We start from the raw sequence: 22,390 nt of genomic DNA, 5'->3' as shown, positions 1-22,390 counted from the left end.
CGGCGGCGGCCTCGGCCCGGCGGCCGCGGGCGGGCTTGTCCCGCTGCTTTCCCGAGAGCCCGCTGAGCCCCGCGGCGGGGCCGGGGTCGGGCGAACTCCCCGCGGCGCCGCGCAGGCCGCGGCCGGGCCTGTAGGGGCGGAGGGCTCGGCCCGAGGCCGCGGGGCCTGCGGCGGCGGCGACGCGGGGCGGGCGCGCCAGGCCCGGCCCCGAGCCCTCCTCCGGGAGCGGAGCCGGGCGGAGGCGGCGGCGGCGCGTCCCCCTCACTCACCGCTCTCGATCTCGTTGCCCTTCTTGGCGGTGGCTGCGTTCCCCATGGCCGGGCCGGGGCGGGGGGCGGGAGGGATGCCGGGCGGGGGCCGGGCCGGGCTCGGCTGGCGGGGCGGCGCGGCCCGCGGGCGCGGCGGCGGCAGCGGCGGCGGAGCTGCCCTGGCCCCGCTCTGGGTCTCTGTGTCTCCGGCCGCCGCGGAGGAGGAGGCGAGCGCTCTGCCCCCTCCCCCGCCCCGCACTCGGCGGAAATGACGGCCGGGGCGGTGCCTCCTCCCGCTGCGCCGCCCGCGGGGGCGCAGCCGACCACGGCCGGGCCGCTGCCGCCGCCTCGGGCGGGGGCTGGCCCGGGGCAGGGACTGGGGGAGCCCCGGGCGGCGCCCCCCGCCCGGCAGCGGCTCAGGGGGGCGGGGGCGGCGGGTGCCCGCGGCCGTCACCCGCGGGGTCTCGGCACCCTCCGCACCTCCGGGCTGGCGGGCGGCGGCCCCCGAGCGCCCCCGCTGCCGCAGGGCAGGCCCGGCCCGGCCCGCCCGCGGGGCCGCGGCCGAAGCGGGGGCGAGGCCGCTCAGCCCAAGGTGACCCCGGGAGGCCGCGCGGGCCGCGGCCCTGCGGCTGCGCCCGCCCCGCGGCCCTGAGCATCCCCCAGGACACCCGGCCGGGCCTGCACCCCGGCGGCCGACGGGAGGAAACTCGCACTTGCCGCCTGTTCAGTGACTGTTTTTACACGGCTCACCAGACTATAGAAAAAAAAAAAACGCAGAAAGTAAGCGGGCTGCCAGAAAAGAGTTTTTTTTTTTTTCCTCCCCCCCTTTTGCTGCCACCCATCATAAATAGCTACAGCTACACATTTTCAAGCGGTATTGTGACTTTCAAGTTGATGATAGCTCTCTTTATATATTTATCATGTGAAACACTTTGAGTGTTTTAGCTCTGGAAGGAAATGCTTATGAAAAAAAGGCTCTATTTTACATGCTTTAAAGTGGAGAGAGTGGAGAGCAGAAGTGCTAATCTTACAGATCACAAACTGCATATATTCTGCCAGGACAATGTATGTGATACCCAGCCTCTCCTGGCAGCATTCTTTCCCCAAGGCTGCAGGAATTGTTCTGGCTACCATCCTTCTCTGGGGTTATCAAAATCCTCTCCCAGCACTGTGGGCTACCTGCTGGTAAAGCACATGCTATCACAGCCTAATACTGAATTACCTTACTACAAAACAGGATTTATACACATACACTAATGTACATTAAAGTAGATACTTCTAGGAAATTCCCAGTTTCCTAGGTCTGTGCAGTGGATACTGTGTATGGGAGCATTGGGCAGATCTAGCTGGTGTGTGGTCTGCCTTGACAGTTGTACAAGCTGCCTGGGTTATATGGCTGCAAAGTTTTGGGAACACTTACCTGAATTATCTTGATGTTTTGTAACTTGAGGTTTGATCAATGAACTTATTGGTTTAAGGGACTTTCTGCTGATTTTCTTCAGCTTTTCCCTTGCATTATCCTGATATGTATTATACTGCTTACTTCAGGGGAGTAGTACCTGTGTTTCTATGATTAAAGAAGCTGCCTCTGAGGAAGCCAGGTCTCTTGCTTTAAAGATAGAAACAAGACTCAAACATCATGAGGAAATAACCTGCAAACCATTAAGGGCAGTGAAGCAGCTACTATTGCAGAGGGCTGTCTCGTTTTGCCAAATATTCTTTATGCAGTTAAAAAGAGGTTCAGTAAGTTATCAGTAATTCACTTTGCTGAGGAATGGCATGTAGATTGCAATGGCTGGATAAGCAACAGAAGGAGAACTTAAGCACGGGAAAAGGAGAAGGTACTTTTGTCATCTGTCCTCTCGATCATTCATACAATGACAAAAAATAGAACTCTGAGGTGCTGTAGTATTTAAACAAATATCTGAAAATTATATCTCAGGTAAAGATCTTATCCCAGTTTTAAATGTTTTCTTTGCTTCAGCCACCATAATTTTCCTTTTGGCCAGATTGAGTCTGAGTCAGCTGATTTTCATCCAGGTGCTGACAGGCATTTTGATATCCTTGAGAAGACAGCAGTGGCATCGCTAACAAATGAGGTTTGCTGCAGCATCTTTAGCATATTCCTGGCATTACAGCTCATCCCTTCGCTGCAAATTGTGCTGCAAAGGCTGCATATGTGGGAATCCACCAAGGTCCAATAGACATTACTGCCCTTTGGGTCTTGGTGGACAAGGATCAGCAGGTCATTGCATGTACTCCAGCAAAATCCTACATATACCATGTCCAGACCATATATACATATGTGTGTGTATGCAATGACACTGGTTCTCAAATAACCACATGCTCTTAATGCACATGCAGAACTGAGGGATTTGCATAAATGTTTTTACCCAAATGCTCTCTTTAACAGAAACGTAACAAGTATAATTCAACAGTGCTATGAAATATTAAATTAACCATATCCATGGTTCTAGCATTACATGTGTAGGCAAAGATAACAAAAATAAAGAGGGATGGATGTTTGTATTCACGTTCACACTACTCACACATCTTATGCTGTATTAACAAGTTAATAACCATTGATTAATTGCAAAACATACCAATGATTATAGATATTATGTGTATACAATAAGCATTCAGACTCTTATTCCAGTCCTAATCTTTAGTTTCCTTAATTTTCTTATATAAAATCCTTTTATGCTGAAATACCTCATATCGCTGCTTATTTACAAGTAGTTTGCCTTCTTTCTGTCAACACAATTGGTTAAAAAATAAAGTAATGCAAATATGAAAAATGTTCTGTTTGTGTATGTTAATATATTTCACTAAAGGCCCAATCTGAAAATTCAAATTTCATTTGTTTTGCTGATCTATATGAGATTTTAAAAAATATACTCTAAGAAAGTCAACTCAGCAGTTTTAGCAGTATGGATTTGATGACGTTGTTTCAGTGACTCTCAGCAGGTTTTCATCCATTTTTTAACATATTTCTTGGGAACTATCAGCTAGGAATATCCTAGCAAGACCAATCCTTCACTCTGATAAAGCCTAAAGCTCTGTATCAGATGTATAGCTCCCTCATGAAACTCACATATTTTTCCCTACACAGACTTAGAACTAAAAATGAGAAGGTAATTTCAGGTCAAAAAGGATAAATTTCTTCTAGATTAAAGACTCTCAGGTGTTTTTAGTAGAAATCATCTGATCACCTGGTAATTACTTCTGGAGCCACATATCCTTTCACTTCATAACCATTCTGATTCCTAGATAAGATAGTGGCATTTCTGTAGCAACTACAGCAGTTGTTTTCAATACACATTTGAAACAAGTCACTAAATTTAAATCATTACACATCTTCATTTTCTTCTCCCAAATTTGAGGTGTGTCTGCATTGCAAGGGGTTGGCATAGACAGATTGATGGTTCAGCCCATCCATACTGCTCATCCTTAGCCTGAGGGTTTAGGCTCTGCTTGAGCTGTGACCATGTACCTGCCTTAGCTGGGGTTCTCTTTCTGTGGCCAGCCTGCCTCACAACTGCAGCAGTGCCTGTAAACTTCGGGCTTTGAATACCAAATTAGACTGCTTTTCCCAAAATCCCACATTCCTGCATCTTTGAATACCTCTGGCAGCCTCCTTCTCTCTCCTAAACAGAATGATATATTTGGCATTTAACTCCTTGTTTTCCTTTTGGGTTGTTCCAGGCTACTGGCACATTTCCTGCTCTCAGCTAACCCCTGTTCTGCCAGTGTGGGATGCTTTTCTAGCAGGTTGCTAACGTGCCAAGAAGCATATGTATTTCTTTGTGAATATGGAAGATATTTTCCAAATTTTACAGCTTCTGACCCAGAAACAGGAATATTCATCACTGCAGCATAATTTCAGACCTGCCAAGAATACATCAATTATGTCATGTAGATGTGCTAAGGGAAAGGATGAAAGCAGGAGTACAGCAATTTCCCCTGCTCCCTGTACTAGCTATACAGACAGCAATAAACTCCATCCTTCTGCAGGGAAGGCTTAATCCACTGATGCCAAATTCATTCCAGTTGAGGACCCACCCACTCAGAGAGAAGTGAAAGGACTTACATCATTTTTCTACAATATCTGAGATTGCAAGGCCCTGAATCCACTATGAAACTAAAGCAACTTGGCCAAGAACTTGCTCTTACAATTTCAGATGTCCTGAAAAATGTTCTTTGATGCTTTTCAACTGTGAATCCAAAAGGAATCTGGAGCCTCAGGAAGGTGTTTGTCACACCATGGATGTTACAATTTTGCGGGACATTTATTTTGGAAGGAGTCTTAACTAAGGGCAACTTGGGCTTCCTTCAGAGTGACTAGGTAGACTTAAAGCAAAAAGCTCCAAAGGAAGTTTACACCAGCAGCTAATACTTCACCACTGCCACCCTTTCTTTCTTGGCATTAGATGTTTCTCAAATAATTCCCAAGATAGCCACTGGTCAAAAACCCCCCATGTAAACAGAAGAAAAGAGTTTATATATTCCCTTACTGATTTTGGTTCACCCCAAGCCTCTCAAGAGCCATAAAGCTGCAAGGTGAGGGGTTTTTTTTATGTTTTAGACCTAATTTAACAAAAAAGGTTCTATGCTTTTGCTGTCAGTATTACCCCCTAGAAGAGAGTATTTGATCAAATTTTCTATGGATATTGGCTACATAATAATTCACCACAGGAGGTGACAGGTGCTGTGTTGAGGTCAATGTCCTGCAGAACAGACATGTTTTTTTGAGAGATAGGCTACAGACTGCCTTAATGGGCAAGTCCAGCTTCTCAGTTCTTGGCCTTTATCTCTTATGATCATTTGGCAGTGGGTGTAGTCTCTTGCTATCAGCCAAGCAGCACTTTTTTTCAGTTGCTTATAATTGTTCTGCAAATTATTCCATATAAGTTGATTATGTACATATTGAGTAGGGGAAGGTAAACAAAAAAAAAATCACTTTTTTTCTTGTATTTTTAGTAGTTTAGCAACATATTTTTACTGCTGCACATGAACTATAGCAAGAATGAAACAAAAGTCAGAGCTGATGGTACACTTGTCTGATATTTGATTCTAGTTTACTCCCACAGATTTGAATAGAAATACTGCTTGTGTAGTCAAAGTTATTAAAAAATGCAAAGCTGTTTAAAAAACTATATAGTAAGCCACTTTTAGGATAGCATCCTTAATTTCTTAAGTTTACCATAATTGAGAGGTGATCAATATTATACTGTTTGTTTTTACTGTATATTAAGACTCTGAATCACCTTCTACAGAACTGAGAAGATTAAAAACAAAAAACAAAAACAGTGGTGTTTTTAATTCATCTTTTTAGGTCTTTTCTACAGAGATCTCTAAGTTAATTACAACTGTTAATTTAAAGTAGACTAAGCTATATTAAATGCCTCAGTATCTATTTTTCCTCAGAATTAAAAATGACCTTAATTCAGTTTAGCCTAACTCACTTTGGAAGTGAAATATGCTAGGTTACCTGAAGGTCATTTTAATTCTAGCTGGGAAAGTTCAAACAATTTAGCAAGCTTTCCTACATACTCTGCACCCAATAAGTGAGGAATGATGAGGAACTAGTAGTCTCACATCTAAATCTAGGCTTCACTGTATTCTGCTCAAATGTATGTCCTATAAATTGTGTCTCTCTGTCACATATTACTGTATTGGTTAAAAAAGTCTAGCTGGAAAAGTTCTTAATGCATAATCATCTTTTCTGCTGTAATATCTTCAGTAGCGCCATCTAAAAATAGGAAAACTGTCCAAGATGGTTTTCCTGCATTTTTTTTTTTAATTTCTAGAAGCACATTTTAAATAGGAAAAAATCACTTTCATAAACCTGTATTTTTACCCCTTTATATTTCTACAACTTGCTGTTTTTATCTCAGAGTTACAACACAGTTCCTAGAAAGACTAGGAGCTGTGCATATATGCCTAATGAAGGTAATATGTCCCATTTGCTCTTATGTTTGTTATTTCTTCTGCACACATAACCTTTTGCTGCAAGTGTTTTTATTTTACAGAAAACAATCACCCAAGGTAGCAACATGCAGTTTCTTCATGCTTCAGACCCCTTGCACCTGGAAGACAAATACAAGGTTTTGCTTAATGTTCAGAGTCTTCCATCTGCTTTATTTGTGTTGTTATTCCTTGCTCAGGAATTCCAGCTCAGGGTGTTTTTCTGCCTCTGATATCTCTGTCTTATGGTATTTTCAGCTCTTGGTAATATCTAAGGTTCCAAAGTACAGTCCAGTCCAACACTTGAATATTCAAGTACTAGTTTCTTGGCAGATTCTAAATTGCCTCAGCTGGCGCCTGCTTCTCCCAGGAGTCTATTTCTGTATTATTTGCTCCACTTTCTGTTGAAAACCAGTGGCTCTTTAAAGTTGGAAAGGCTTTACATTTTTTTTTTTAAATCTAAAAATCTTCAATAGATCTTACCCTATGCAAGGTAATGCCACAATTTATCATACACTTCTAGCACCCCATTCTTATATAGTAAATATAATCTCATAATCTTGTCATCCTAATATTATAAAGTAAAATACACTTCTAAACATTCAGGACCAAAGCATATAACTTTAATATGCTTCATTTTTATTTAGAATGCAATACTTCTCATTTTTTGTACCAGCTTCATGAATATCCTTCTTTTCTTAGATTGCTGAGAAGTGTTAAATATGCCAAATGCATCAGCACTTGCTATTTTCAGAAGGAAAACCTCCTTCTGATAGACTTGCTTTTAAATAACACTTACTGTTTCCAGATGTACACTGAAGTGTTCTTGCCTTCTTTCCCAGTAGTTTCTGCTATTTCCAGGTTTGAGCCTTTAAATGCTTTAATTTCTTCTCAGTGTCTTTTTTTTTGTTTAATATTTTTTTATATTGCTAGTGCCATGAATGAGTGGTCATTCCAGGCTCATAGGGTTTCAGCAGATGTTCTTCAGTCAGGTGCCTGCAGTGTCTTTTCCTTACACTAACAAGTCAGGAAGCTAAACTGCTAAAAGAATATTTAGACCAGTAGCATTTCATTAGGAGAAATAATAAACAAAAACAATAATAATATAATATTCATAGGGGTGAATCTATTGAAAAAAAATCCATGCAAGAAAAAAAGAGTCAAATTTAGCCACTTTCCATATAAAAAAAAAGCAGCCAAAACTGGATTAAAACTTTATTTACTATTTTTGGATTTCTTTTTGTTTGTCTTTGACTCACAAAGCTAAAAGGAGAAATATCTACAGTGCATGCCAAGAACTTATTAATTCTCATTAGCACAAAGAAGAAGTGGTTATTTCAAGTGGTTGTAATGCAAATATCAATGTAAAACTTTTTTCCCCTCATCTCTAGAGCCTGAGAAGCCATTGTCAGACTATACTTTGATATCAGTAGATGTTCTGTATATTTGATAGATGTATGGCTGATTCACCAAGAAAGAGAAGTTGAGTGTTTTCAAGCATTGTTTTAATCTCATGAAACAGAGAACTTTGACTTCAATTTGCACTTAGCCCAAGCCAATTTTCTCTAAACTCAGTTTCACATCTGAAATATAGAGGTAATTTTCTAATAATAGTTGAAATAAATGTAATGCTTCCAGTGAAGCTTTTATTTTTCAAATTCATTTTAAAAGATGGTAACCATGTGCAGTACAGTTTTTGCACATGAATGTGACAGACAGGGCTTTTAAATTGGTATTAAGTATTATGATTTTAACCATCACATTTACAAGAAAGAACTCCATTCTTTTTTGCAAAGAGCAGATGCATCCCCAAGTAATATATTAGCCAATAAATGTCTATATATAAAAATGATGATCCTCAAGCATTTCTCATTTCCAATGCTGTAGTTCCTTTCAAATAACTTCAGGTAAAATGAATCAATCAAGGTCTCTAACAGAGGATGTATAGAAATCTGTCTTGGGGATAACATTTGCATTTATTTCTTATGCTCAGGTGCAACATTTTAACTCAGAGGTGATGGTATTATATTTGTACATCATTTGAAGTAGCTAGATATCAAAGCTTCCCTTTGATATTTCTCCTCAGAAATCTTCCCTTCCATCTACTTTATCACAGTAAAAGTTAGTTTGATTTAATCAGATATTTTTTGTCCCTCCTAGTTTAAATTTTTTTTTATACTGCTAAAATAAATTATATTTCCATTCCTCCCAAAAAATGTTCTTTTCTATCCTCCAAAGACTTTATATGCCTCTATTTTCACACTCTGCTTTTCCTTCTTTCCTATCCTTTTTGGCCTCTATTTTTGCCAAATATTGTTTGCCACTCTATTCCATTTACTTGGTCTTTCCCTTCACTGTACTGCAGATTTCCTACCAGAACTGTTATTTTGTAAGAGTTCACAAAATCAATGGAATTCAGCAGCACAGTCTGGTGGTATTTTGCATCCCTCACCTCCTACCACAAATATTTGGTACCTTATATCTTAATTTTTTTCTGACAATGTTGAACAAAAATGAAGATATGTTTAAACCAGTCAGGACCTTTCCTCATCATTACTGAGAAGACAAACTAGATTTCTGATCCCCTGGGCAAACACAAGCAGGAGCAAAGGCCATAGAAGCCATTACTGATGAGAAACTATTTTTCTAAAGTCTCAAATGAAATCTTGATTTCTTCATACTCAAATGAAGTTTTGCCATCAGTGACATCAGGATGTTACCTGCAACACTGGGCCTGGCTGTGTTTTCTAGTTTTGTGCCTGTTGCTCTTCATAAGCTATCTCAAGGATTGCATCCTCTTTTTCATTTCTGCAATAACATTGCATCAATTTAGTGAAAAGACAAGAGTATAATTGGCCATATCCATTCCTCAAAGTTAGCACAGGACAGTATATTGAATAGGCACAAAAGACATGTTAGAAATGGTCCTTGGGTAAATAACTGATTCCTATAATTTCTTAGAAGTGTTAAATCCAGGTTTAAAGTTCATTTTCCCTCTGGATGACAAGGAAGGAATATTTTTTTCAATTTATTGTCTGTTTGAAGGGGGAGCTAAATGGTTTGTATATGAATCCTTTAACATGCAAATATTAATAACACAATCAATATCAATACTTACCAGTTAGAGAGGGCTTTTTCATCCACAAATTTTAGGGTTATACAGTTAGAAGTAAAAGGCTTCTGAGAGTTCCAGTATGTTGGAGAGAAGGATTTCTATGGCAGCTGGGATTTCAAGGAAGGAGGGAAGAGAAAGGCTGGGCTGCAGGACAGAAGAGAGTGTTTGAAATGGTGGAGAGAAGAAAATGAAGGCAGGACAGCTGGAGCACATACATGTGCAGGAGACAATAGATAAAATAATTATGGAAGAATTGGAGAACTTGCCTCATGCACCAGGAAAATATGCAACATAGTCTTTTTAGAAAGATAATAGGAGATGGTAGCCTATCTCATTTGGAGAGAAAAAGTTTGCTTTAATTAGGAGAAACTGTGATTTTGTTACAATCTTGGCAATACACACACTGTCCAGGTTCATCCCTGCCTGTGTGTGTTCCATGTGCGCTGCTGTCTTTTCCCTGATGACTCTGAGTGCAGTAGTTTGCAGACTTCTGGTCCAGACACAGTCTTTTAATATATGTTTGTACAGCTGCATCACAATGGGGAACTAATTTTGAATGGGGTCTCTGTTTTCTACCATAATTGAAATAATTAATCATAGTCATTCAATAATGTTGTCACTGTCACTTCTTGGACATAAAAATCCAATGAGATCATAAGGAAATGCACATTATGTTAATATTATCTATAATAGTAAAAAAATTACAATCCATATTCTGAATCAAAACTCACCAGGTCTATGTAAGTCTAATTGTAATAGTCTTTTGTTTCTTTGCTACAGCAAGCAGTTGTAGGAAAGGATTGGCTAAAATCTGGAAGATTCTCCTGCCCCAGGCTGTGTTTCTTTACAGGCAGGGCTCCTTTCCTTGATGTGAGTTTGGAGCCCACAGCACAGACAGGGCAGGCCCCTTTACATCTCTGTTTTATCTGGTTGCCTAGACAACCCCTGTAAACATCAGTGAAACAACGTGTGGTCTTCAGAAAGCTGGGGACCTTGAGGAAAAGTGAGGTCATCTGGGGACAGACAGTCCAGGGTAGCCTTACCTATATTAGCAGACATAGATTTTTTCACAGACTTTTTTGCACGTTTCTTTTTGAACTGTTCATGCTCTTATAGTCTGTTTTAATTTGTGATATATGGAAAAAATAAACATGTTTTCTGGCAGCAGGTTTTTTCTTGTTTTCTATATTGCTTTCTGTTGTGACATAAATATATACTGTTTAAATATTTATACATAATGAAAGAAGAATATGAGAAAGAGTACTTGGACTATACAAAAGTGACAACTCCACTTACCTTTTTTGATATGACTTTTTTTGATTACATTATTTTAAATTTTTTTTTTAATTTTCATTTTAGAAAGCATTAAAAGTACTAGTGAAATTCAAATAATGGTGAAAAAGTTACCATTTGCAATATGTTTTGCCATTAAAAATTATAAATAGATGGTTTAATATTTGTTAGCTGTTACATTAAAGTAATGAGCCAATCAATTCAGATTTTGTCAACAACCCGATATAGAGGAATTTCCACTTATATCTGGTAAGGCATGGATTGAACAGATACTGAGAACTTTTACACTGTGAATGGACATGCATGCAAAAAGCACAGCTTTGCTGGGGTGGAAGTCTCATGCCCACTTTCCTCATATTTGACCATATTGCTTAAAATAATGATTTCATTACTGTGTCCAACTGCAAAGGAGGAGCAGCTCACACCCCTCTTTCTACTTGGGCCTACATGCCAGCAATAGCTTAAGTATTTAGTAACATTATATGAACTTGCCCCATTTTGTGAATATTTACAAAAACTGGTTTTATTTCCTGGATGACCATAGTAACTTAGTTGACCAATAGATATATGTTTCCATTTTCCTTCAATTTATGCTTCATTTCATCTTACAGCCTTCATACAGGAGAATAATTTTTTTTCTCTATAGCTGCTTAACAAAAGGAAATGTTTCTCCAACTGCTGAAATTCCTTTCTTAAACAGAGGCAAACAGCAGATGGAAACTTCAAGATATTTGAAAAAGAACCTCCAAGTTTTGATTACTAAACAGATACAGATGCTCCAAAATGATATTTTGTGTGGCTAAAAATAGAAGTGTTCCTATCTTAAAGCTGTTTAAAATCATTTCTGAACCAAAGGAGCCTCATTAAGCTTGAGGATAATTGGCTGTAGTCTGTGGATAGCCTTGGTGTTGTGGTATCTGCTTACATTAGTACTGAGTTTCACCCAGAGCATGTTTGGAGTGTTGAGGACTATAAAAAGTTATAGTATATGAAATGCTACATTATGTCAATATCATACTGCTACAGCTTGTAAATTCACATTGATCTCTACAATAAAAGATGTTTACAGCACTAATGAACTCAATCAAGTGCATATTTGCTGATACATAAAAAAGTAACAAGCCATCTTGCTGGGCATTTGATTTCCAGGAGATAATCCCAGACAGTGCTCTGAAGATTAGAGGGAGAGGAGATAAGAAGCTGTGACAGGCTGGCAATATCTGCCTGAAACACCATCCCCTGTTAGCAGGTGTTGGTGCTGCTGGGAAGCTGGTGCATGGATTTTGCTAACATGCTGAGCAGATGGCTTATAAAAGAAATGGGTGTTGCTTTTTGAAGCAAAAATTATGTATGGCCTGAGAAGTATTGTAGCAAGAATCCCAAGGGAATATAAAGTATAGGGATGGAAGTTGAGCTGAACCTTGCTTCTTCATTGGTAATGTTTTCTAGGCTGATGCTAGGAAATGGATGGTTTATGACAGCACAGATTGTGTTTGGACACGGCTTTATAGCAAGTGGGAAAATGCACCTGTTTAGAAAAGTGTAATCATCTACTCAGTAAATATATTCTAAGATGAGTGTTGTGCAAACAGAAGAAAACACATATAGCTATTAGCTAATAAAAATAGATATTATTCCTATTACAAATCTATATGCTGATTCAGTTTCAAAGCTTCTGAACTTCAGGATTGTCCCATTTAATATTTTGAAGATCTTTTTGGCATTTGTGAGTACTAACAGTTGCACAAGGATAGAGCCTGTTTCAGCAGAAGGGGTAAAATGCAACTTCAAGTTTTCTGATCCACACCAGACTGTGCATTCTACTGCAGCTCTGTAAGCTGGCAGTGGAGTGAGCAGGAGAAACAGGTCTGCATTTCCAAGTCTATTTTGTGACTTTGTTCAAATACCAGTGTTCTTTAGAGAATTTAATTATCCTCTTTGTAATTTGAGGACATTGTATTTACTGACTTGGAGATGGATTATATACATCAGTACAGTGCTCATAATTATTCAGCGAATATGTTTGTAGTAACAGGAAGGGTGAAATAGGAACTGTGTTCAAGTAAATAATAATTCTTTCTCTTGAAGACAGAACTGATCAGATTGCCCTCACCATTTTTCAACTGTAACAATTAAAATTCATGAAGGAATCCAGAACTTCTGTATGGAAAAATTGGAAAAATCTAAGAAAATTCTTACAAATACGTACATTTCTGAGAAAACACTTTCTTCTTGATCTGTTTTTCTGTCTTTCCCGTTTGTTCATTTATGAAATTCATAAGATAATCTTCATGCTATGTAAAAGGTATTTTTTTATTACTATTTCTATTTACAATAATTATCTAGGCACATCTGTTCTCAAGTGCATCAATATACAATATTTAAACTAGCTCAATATTAAAAATATAACTCTATCTAATGCTCCTAATTAAGCATCTGTGTATTTAATACCTTGCTTTGGTTCCTTACTACATTTTGTAAGCTCTAATGTTTCAGCATGGAGGTAGCGAGTACCATTTACTCTCAGAGTGATTCAGAATGCAGATCGCATTAAAAAGAGTAAATCTGATCTGCTTCTGGGAAACAACAACTAAAAGCACATTCAGGAAGAGATTAATGCCTCCTGCCTCCCAGGAATGGAGAGGAGAAAAGTGTTTCTGCTGTGAGGCTCTGGCCTTTGCTGGGAAGATGTGTTCCCAGCTGAGAACAGCACCATTGGTACCAGCTCTCTGAAAAGAGGAAGCACTAGCTGCACCTGGAAGGGGAGGCTTATCCTAAAATCCTCCCAGGAGCCGAGCAGGCCACAACTCTATCCCAAACTTCAGGTTTGCCTGTGAATCATAAAGCAACAGCTGGGCATGCTCTCATCACAAAGTCCTTTGTGGTTTGCTGCTGTTCCCAAGCTCCAATGTCCTTTGCTCAGCAGAGGTGTGCACATGGCTTGGGGTGGAGAGGCTGTGGAATGTGGGCACACTGCTGAAACAAAGCAGGCAGGGGCTGCTGCACGCCCAGCCCGAGCTCTGACCCAGAGATAAGAGGCAGCCTTGGAAATGGCTTCATCTGCAGTCAGTGGCAGCATTCCAAATGAGTAACGGAAAGAGAATCAAACCTTTCCTCAGGAGCATCCTGGAACACAGCTTTGGCACAGCTTGACAATGATGACTGTTTACATGGGGACAAGCTTAGGTCCTGCTGCTTTAGCATGGGTTTTCTATCACTAAAATTCAGACCTGTTTCTGCAAACACACAAACAAGCATGGGAGCTTCTATCAGATTACATGCTTGTGGCTAGAAATTATATCTCTGATTTTTTTTCTTTTTTTTTTGACAAGCCCAACAAAGGTTTTACAGGCAAATAAATCATAATTTCAGCATATCAGTAGAAATCACAACATAGTTTGTCATCCAACCCAATGAAAAATACCATGTCTGTAGAAAGTAAATTCTTCAACTTTACAAGCTACAAATTGATACCACACATGAGAAAACAGTCTGATATCTCTCTAGGATTTCCTAAAGGATTTTTAATGTGTTTTTCTGTCCTTAACAATAATTTTAGCATTTGCAAGAAGCCCATCATCTGTTCCTATTAAAGTATCAGCTTACCTCAAAAGATGTTAAAAGAGAGTAAAAAACCCCTTAATGCTGATCAAGTTGCAATTAAATTTTCATTATCATTTAACATTATCAACTTTGTTTCAGTTCTTTCTGACCAAGAAATAGAAAACCTGAAACTAAGCTGCTGAACAGATTTATTTCTAACTGCCTTGAAGATGTAGTTGTAGACATTCTTAAGGAAGACCTTATTTCAGCCAAGAGATTGTGCAGAAAAGACTAGACTGGAATTGATTTTAAAGGTATGTAGTAGTGAGGAATGTGTGATGTAAGAATGTAATAGGATGAACAATGTAAGATCATTAATTAATTAACCATAAGTTGATAAGAGATTACCGCTAGTTCTATGACAAACATAATGCAGACAAAATAAAATGCCACGGTGACTTCCACTGCTTGTGAATTGGGCTCCTAACCTTGATAAATACAGAGGACACTGAGATACTTGACTAAATCTACTGAGATACTTGACTAAATTTCAGTTGAGGTTTTATGATTTATTCTGTAAGTATTCTTTTTTTGTCAAACTTTTTATTCTTCTGAAAAATTCCTAAAAAATTTTGTTTGGCAAGCGTTTCTCTATTTTTTCAATCTTTATTGCATTTATCTGATTAGGTCACGTGCCTTTATGCGAGGATGCAGTTTCAGGAAAAGCCCGAAATGGCTCTTTCAGAGTGGCAAACAGCGATGGTGCGCACGGGAGCAAAACATTTGGCTACGGTTCCAAGGGGAAGAGCAAAAAAAACCTGTTTGGAGCCGCGGGCAAGGGGCACGGCTCTGTGGATGGGGCAGGTGCCGGGCCGTGTCCGGGGAACCGCCGGCGGCTCCGGGCCCGCGGGCGCCTCCACCCGCCCCGGCCCCACGCGCCCCGCGGGCGCTCGGGGAGGCTCCCCGGAGGTTCCCCGCGCCTCACGGCGACGCGAGCCCGGGCACCCACGGGGCTCAGCGGCCGGGGAGCGCTCCGCAGGATCCCTAAGGCGCTTCCCGGCAGCCGGAGCCGGGGCCGGGGCCATGGGTCCCGCGTCTCGGCGGGGCCGAAGGGAGACGGCCGCGGGCAGCCTTAAGGGCGGCGCGGCCCGCCTCGCTCCTCCCGGCCGGCGCTGGCCGCCCCGGGCGCTGCCCGCGTGGCCGCCGGGTCCGCTCGCGTCCTCGGGCAGCGAGACAGCGCGGGCCGCTCCACCGCGAGCGGGGGGGGCAGCGGCGGACCGGCAGCGCCGCCCGCGCCCGCCGCGCCGCTCGCGCCGCTCCGCGTCCGCCGCCCGACGCCCCTCGGGGGCGAACCTCGCACGTACCTGTGTGGGAGGGCCCGCGCTCCCCGCCCCGCCCGACCGCCCGGCCGCCGGCGGTGCCCCCTCGCAGGGAATGGTTTGTCCCGGCTCGCCGCCGTAACCTCCCGCTCCTCCTCCCGCCCGTGCCCGGCGCGGATGCTGCCGCCCGGGCTCGCCCCGCCCGGCATCGCCCCGCCCGGCATCGCGCCGCCCGTGAGGCGCAGCACGCGCCGCCCGCGAGCACCGGAGCGCTGCAGGACCGCCCGCCCGCGCCCCGGCAGGTGAGGGCAGGGTGAGGGGCCGGCGGGGCGCGACACCTCCTCCTCCTCCTCCTCCTGCGGCGGCGGGGCACAGGCTGCCACCTCCGCGCTCGGGGAGGCGGCGGAGCGGCGGCCCGCCGTGATTCAGCATCGCCGGCGGGGAGGGGAAGCCGTGTCCGGCCGGGGGGTGCGGGGGTGCCGGGCGACCGGCGGCTGCCGGAGCGGGACCTGCCGCCGGCTCGGGGCGATGCTGCGGGGCGGGAGCGCGGGGAAGTGCCGGCAGCCCCGCCGCTCCCCCGGTGCCCCGGGGCAGCGCTGTCCGCCCGGGGCCGCGGGCAGGTGCGGCGGGAGCGCGGGCAGCGGCCCCTCGGGAAGTTTCCCCAATGCAGCGGGCAGCCCTCGCGCAGGGAGGGAGGATGACTGCGCGTGTTGTCGCAGTGTGAGGAATAGGGAAGCAGGAGGCATTCCAGGATTAAAGGTATTAATTTTCTCTTCTCGCCCCCCTCCCCCCCAGTTTTTGCATGCCAAGCCCATCGTCTGTGCGGGTCGTATCGCATGTACGGCCAGGTCTCTTCAGAAGCAGTTAAGGTTAAAATGGGATCGTCTTTTGGCAGTGGTACCCAGTGGAGTCTGAAATGTAGAACAAGTTAAATCTCTGGAGATGCAAGTCAAATATCTTCCTGCGCTTTCTGTGCTTAGCTGGAAGCCCGTAATCTGTGGGATCTTTTTCAATTTCTGCTGCGGAAAGCACACATAATTGTAAGCAAAACGTAAAAGCAATTGATGCTGGAATTTGAACGTACTGCTGAATTCTGTGAAACTGACTTAAGGTCTCAGTATTGATCGCTTTGGTGCCTTTCTTATGTATTTGCAGTTTGAGTACCAAAATTAGACTTTATTCCTTCTTAAACCCCCTCTAAACCAACAAAACACACACATCCCACCCACCCCTAGTTCAGTATACTTTTCTGTCTAAATCTCTCATTAATTAACCAGAGTGTTAGTACCTATCTAAATAATATTCAGAGAAATCCTGCGGGTTCTTTTCACACAGGAATGATTAGAAGTACTTTGCTCTGTGGGAATTGGTTGTCCCCCAAATACTGCAGAGTATCTCAAAATATACAGTGACTTGGCATCTGCAGAAGCTTTTACCCCTGTTTTAAGTGCTGCAGTGGGGGTTTTGGTAGAAATAAGACATGTTATTGTTTGAACTAATGATAGCTCAAACAAACAAACAAAAATAGAGAAGTAGGTATTTATTATGCCGTGGTTTGCCTGTGTGGTGAGTATATGTAATGTCTATGATGACATATGGAGCTCTTACTTCTGAAGCAAGATTCTCTGAAGAAAAATGTTACAAAGCTTCAGAAAACTACATGAGGTATTTATTACAGAATATGTGACTTCTTTTATAATGACAAAATATGTTTTTACCTGCAGATATTCACCATATTATGCAAGAAAGTATAGAAAAATAGTTGTCAGGTTTATTTATTTTTTTTTTAAATTTTTTTTCTTTAGAAAAATGCCCCTATTCTAGATGTCTGATGGTTTGGATACATTCCACATATTTCCAAAGGGATCTACCCAGCACTTTTGGAGTGTTAGAAGAGGCCAGGAGATCAAGCCTGTCAGCAGTTATTAGGTAATTATTCCAGTAATCTAGCAGTCATTTTAGTAATCTGAAACTTCGGTTTGCAATCAAAATAAAATTTGTTCCCATGTTCTTCCAAATCTGATAGTGGTAAATTGGCATCATAGATTTAGTTGTGGAGAGTTCTGAAGAAGTGGGAGATTAAGTGACCAAGAAGCAGTCAGACACAAAGCCATTTTGCATTTATTTGTATAGTTAGGATTTTTCTCTAAGATGTTTCTAATGCTGTATGTTGGTTATGAGGGCCATAAATAGAATTTTGAAGGTGAAATGTGGCACACTGATGCTGACTGCTGAATGTGCTCACTCTGAACTGTCAACATCAAGAATGACTGAAGTATGATTTCTTGATTTTGAATCTCCATCCATGGATATTTTTTATACATTTTAAAAGTCTCTGTAGGATACATATGGCAAATTTCTTGTACATCCACATTTTCTAATGTTCTGTGCTTTTTTTTCCCCCCTTTTTTTCCTTGCCTATATTTTAATGTTGTGTTAAGGAGTATTTTTGCATTTACTAGCTACTTGCAGATGTCTCATACTAATTGAGAACACATTAATCTAAGTCTGTAAATCCTTATGTAACAAGAAATTGAAATGAAACCTTAATGTCTGAAATAGAGAAATGGATAACATCTTCTAAGCTACCCTGCATCTACTTTTGCAAAGCACCGGTCTTAAAAAATTCACATGGCAGCATGTTGCAAGACAATTTTTTTATATGAGTTACTAATGTTTTTTAAATTTTGTGCTACAATTTATCAGTGTGAAGATATCTTGTAGAAACTGACAATGTTAATTTCTCACTTCTATATGTTTCCACAAATCTTCAGAAAATCCCAAGTGTTATTACTGCCTTGAAGTGCTGTGGCTTTTGGGGCAATCCTAAACCATGATGACACAGAATTTTTTTGATAGGCCTTGTATCAGTCCCTGACAAAAAAGATGAATGCTTGCCAATCTTTTTGATGAGCTATTTCCATCACCATAGTTGACACAGTGACTCTACAATGATCTGAGTGGGGAAGGAATAGTTTGGATTTGCTTCAAAGAGGGAGTTCATTTTATTTGGAAAGGTGCATATGAACTGTCAAAGCTAGAATCTCACTGTAAGTACCACAGCATTCATATTGGAGCATTTTTGCTGGATTTTGTTTTTCCCTTGTGAACTTCAGAACACTTAGCACTCGATTAATTTTTATTTTCTACATACCTAGAAGTTAATTGGGGCCATTTGAATCCTACTGATGGAAGTCAAATGGCCCTTATTAAGCACGAGGAGCTCTTTAGAGCTCCATTAATGCTTACCTAAAGTCCTGCCAGAATGATACTTTGCAACTACTCCTTTTGCAAACATTATGAGCTTCCTGGAAAGTTTACCAGAACCAGTGAACCTTTTAAACATTAATATTTAAAATACTAATGTATTTTAAAATTTAGAATGGAGTTTGTTGATGTCTGCTACGCTGATGGGTAAAAGAATAATTTGATATTGTATGGATATGTGAGAAAAAAGGTGACATTCTGAAGGAGTCAGCCTTGGAACCTGGAGGGCATTAGAGCAAATGTTCCTTTTCCAGGGTTGCAACCCCTTGGAGTCAGAATCTTTGACACCTGGACATTCTATAGTGCCCCAGTCTGCTGAATCCTCGTGTTCATGGCAGTGAAGGCAAGAACCTACAGGTTCTGTAGGGGTTAAGCAATAGCTCTTTGCTAGGAGCATTTCCCAGTTTCCCTCCTTGCCTTCTCACTGAAGTGTTCATACAACTCTATGGTTTCATAATTCTACCTCATTAGTTTATACTCATTCACCAACATTGAATTCCATATGCCCAAAACCAACCTCTAATGTATTAGAATAAATTTTTGGCTTTGTGTTTTGAAAGGTTAAGTAAAGCAGACATAATGGGTCTTGCTTTCAATATCAGTTTTAATCAGAATACAGGATCTCCAAAATTAAGACCACTGTATGTAATTGTACTATTTGTTTTCCCAGTGTTAAAGTTCAGAAAATTGAAAATGTTAAAATACAGATCCATATTGTTTCAAAGGCAGTATTAATAAGTATGATCACATGGGGTTTTTATGAACATTCATTTCTGGGGACAGAGGAACAGTACTGCTTTACAGAGAGCCCAAATTAACAATAATGGAAGAAAGACAAAAGCAAACATTCTGATTTAGGGATCACTTTTTACTTTCTGCAGTGGAGTGAGTGTCATGCCACTTCCCATTTATGCTTGTATTTGGTTTTGGAAGGATTCCAGATTGAAGTTTAATATGCACCACTGTCCAAACGCACCTTAGATGGCTACATTACTGTTAATTGATAGAAAAACTGACTGCCTAAAAGGATGGAAGTGCTTTACACTGCAGTTCAGGAGCCTTTGTGGCCAGGAGTAATAACAGAGTACTAACAGTCACTCTTCAGAATAAAGAAATGAAGACTAAATCCACTTTTCATGTATAATAAATGCTGCGGAACGAGTTGAGTAGGGTGTGGGTTTCACAGTTAGACACAGCAATGTGTTGACATGTTTATTTTCATCCTTGCTTAGTAGCAAAATGCTAAATATATTCTTCTTTGGTTACATTAAAGTATGTTTCCTTTCAACTTTGTCCTTGGGTTGACATGTGTTTGTTTTATTTTTAGCACTTGAAAACCAACACAGTTATATCCCTATAGGGTGCAGTGGAAGCTGGAATATAGCATGAGAAAATGAAATCAGATGCTTAATACTGAATTGTTGCCGGTGAAGGGGCAAAGATCTTGATACTGGTTATGACCACAAAAAACAAGTGGACTGAATATTGATTTGTTGGGGAAATCATGCTTATGTGCTTGCTCAGCATGAACTTCTCTTGAAAAATATAAAATAGAGCTATGTGATAGAAGACTGCTTTCTATGCTTTTGTGGGTGGTTGTCAAGTGTTTAGTGTTCATTGAACATGAAATTTCTGTGAATTTATAATAGTATTTTATCCTTCCAAGCTTATCTTGGTGTTGTGGAAGGTGGGAGAAACATGCAAAAACGCTTCATGTCAATTATTGGCGAAAGAAATCTCAAAGGCGTGCAATTTACTCACCCAGAAAAACCTACCCTTTGAATTACATTTTATTTCATGGGGCTTTTTAGAGGGATGTAATATTATCCTAACTTTTAATGTCAACTTGAAGTCTTTGAAAGACTATGAATGACTAGTGAGCATTAACAATTAGGCATTAATTTGAATAAAATGATTTTTTTTTTCTAAAAATGAGCAAGAATGAGCTGAGAACATGAGTTTGGTACATCTTGTGCCACTTAAGAAATGGGAGCATTTACTGAAAATAATGTTCTGAGGATGGAAAGGAGCTATCCAGTGAATAAAATAAAGTATGGAGTTACAGGAACCAGTGCTGTTTCAAGCCAAACTTGTTTCACATGCATAGAGTTGGGAGTCTTGTAGGATATTGTGCTGGTTTTGGCTGGGAAAATGTTAATTTTCTTCACAGTACATAGTTTGGGGCTACATTTTGCCCCAAAATGTGCTGAAAATTGTGTTGATAAGAGATGTTTTGTTATTGCTGAGCAGGGCTGACATTGAGCCAAGGCCTTTTCTGCTTCTTGTACTGCCATGGAGACTGGGGATGCTTGGGAAATGGAGAGGGGACACAGCTGGGACAGCAGATCCCAGCCCACCAAAGGGGTATCCCAGAGCATGTGACAGTCATGCTTGGCAAAGAGAGGGGTGAAGAAGGAGGAAGGGGGGGATGTTTGGAGTGGTGCCTTTTGTCTTCCCAAAGAACTGTTACTCGTGATGCAGCCGTGGTTTCCTGGGCATGGTTCAATGCCTGCTGCCCATGGGAAGTGGTTCATGAATTCCTGGTTTACTTTTCCTGTGCATGCAGCTCTTGCTTTCTCCATAAAACTGTCTTTATCTCAAGCCATGACTTTTCTTACTTTGATTCTGATTCTCTCAGCCATGCTGGGAGATGGAGGTGGTGGGGAAGGGAGCGAGTGGCAGCGTGGTGCTTAGTTGGCAACTCAGCTTAGACAGTGACAAATATTGACCCAGAGCAGCATCCACAAGTGCAGAAATGGCAGACAAGTAAGGGAACAATACAGAGTTAGATTTGAAAGTCTGGACACCAGTTGAGAAATTATGCAGTTAATGACCTCGAGCAGTCAATTAAAAAAAGCCTATATATTACTTTGTTCTGTTGCCTCTAGGTATGAAGAGAAAATGAAAGGACATTGTGGCCTTTTTGCCAAAAGCAACACTCAGGAATACAAGCACATAGAGGAAGCAAGTCTTTGATATTTTATGGGAAAATGAAATAAAATTTATTAGAAATTAAAATAAAAAAAGATCTATTCTTGTGAATGTGTGTTTGGGAAGGTTTTACACAGATAGTCAACACACCATTTAGTTTCCTTGATAAATAAAAAGTCTCAGTCCTAGGATATACATACATAATACAGTTCCAGTTGTTTGAGGGTAACAGATTGATAGTACAGTTGAAGCTGAGTTTCTGCAACAGCTGCATGTATGACACCTGGAACCAAGACAGTGTGAGGAGCCATGGGGAAAAGTCATCTGTGGGAAGAGACTTCAGGAGAGATGTCCAGATTTCACTCCCTGTTCTATTCTTCCACATGAAATTGCATCTCAGGTGGCTGCATTAAGTTTTCTCCTATGATTTCCTATAGTTTCGAAGTCCTTGAGTAATTTCTTCAATTTTGGAAGGTGTACTTGGCCAATATGACTGAAGTAGGGGCCTTCATCCTTCTCTAGGATGGGCAAGCAAGAGACATTCTCTGTTGTTCAGAGAGAGCTTCTGCTCCTATCATTTGCAAATTAGGATGGTAGGAAGTAAGGGGAAATGTCTTTTACAGACACTGTAGCCTTTGCACACTCTGCTCCCCAGCTGTATTCTACCTGCATTTGATTTCCAAGGGCTAGCATTTGGCTACTTTATG

The 22,390-nt window shown here is 41.5% G+C and overlaps 2 protein-coding genes across 9 annotated transcripts in view; one reads left to right on the top strand and one right to left on the bottom strand.

Moving 5' to 3' along the window:
* PRKACB (protein kinase cAMP-activated catalytic subunit beta) overlaps nt 1–15,669 on the bottom strand; it is an 80,960-nt gene extending 65,291 nt beyond the window's left edge. The window contains exons 1-3 of one of the 2 annotated variants that reach the window (XM_074546040.1): nt 15,531–15,669; nt 9,334–9,474; nt 7,015–7,256 (exon numbers count right to left, since the gene is read on the bottom strand). In XM_074546040.1, coding sequence (XP_074402141.1) covers nt 7,015 — 1 coding nt within the window. In that variant the 5' untranslated portion in view covers nt 7,016–7,256; nt 9,334–9,474; nt 15,531–15,669. Of the gene's footprint in view, nt 1–269; nt 970–7,014; nt 7,257–9,333; nt 9,475–15,530 lie in introns of those variants that run through there. The other variant, XM_074546038.1, reaches the window with a different exon arrangement.
* The window catches only part of TTLL7 (tubulin tyrosine ligase like 7), a 64,733-nt gene continuing 57,988 nt past the window's right edge, over nt 15,646–22,390 (top strand). For 5 of the 7 annotated variants that reach the window (XR_012581300.1, XM_074546037.1, XM_074546035.1 and 2 more), the window contains exons 1-2: nt 15,646–15,787; nt 17,291–17,414. The gene's annotated coding sequence lies outside the window, so the exon portion shown is untranslated. Of the gene's footprint in view, nt 15,788–16,042; nt 16,245–17,290; nt 17,415–22,390 lie in introns of those variants that run through there. The other 2 variants (XM_026790455.2, XM_074546033.1) reach the window with 2 other exon arrangements.

This window comes from Zonotrichia albicollis, chromosome 8, assembly GCF_047830755.1.
Source record: "Zonotrichia albicollis isolate bZonAlb1 chromosome 8, bZonAlb1.hap1, whole genome shotgun sequence".
Classification (NCBI taxonomy): domain Eukaryota; kingdom Metazoa; phylum Chordata; class Aves; order Passeriformes; family Passerellidae; genus Zonotrichia; species Zonotrichia albicollis.
The sequence above is the reverse complement of the archived record's forward strand: the minus strand, read 5'-3'. Positions and strand labels throughout refer to the sequence as shown.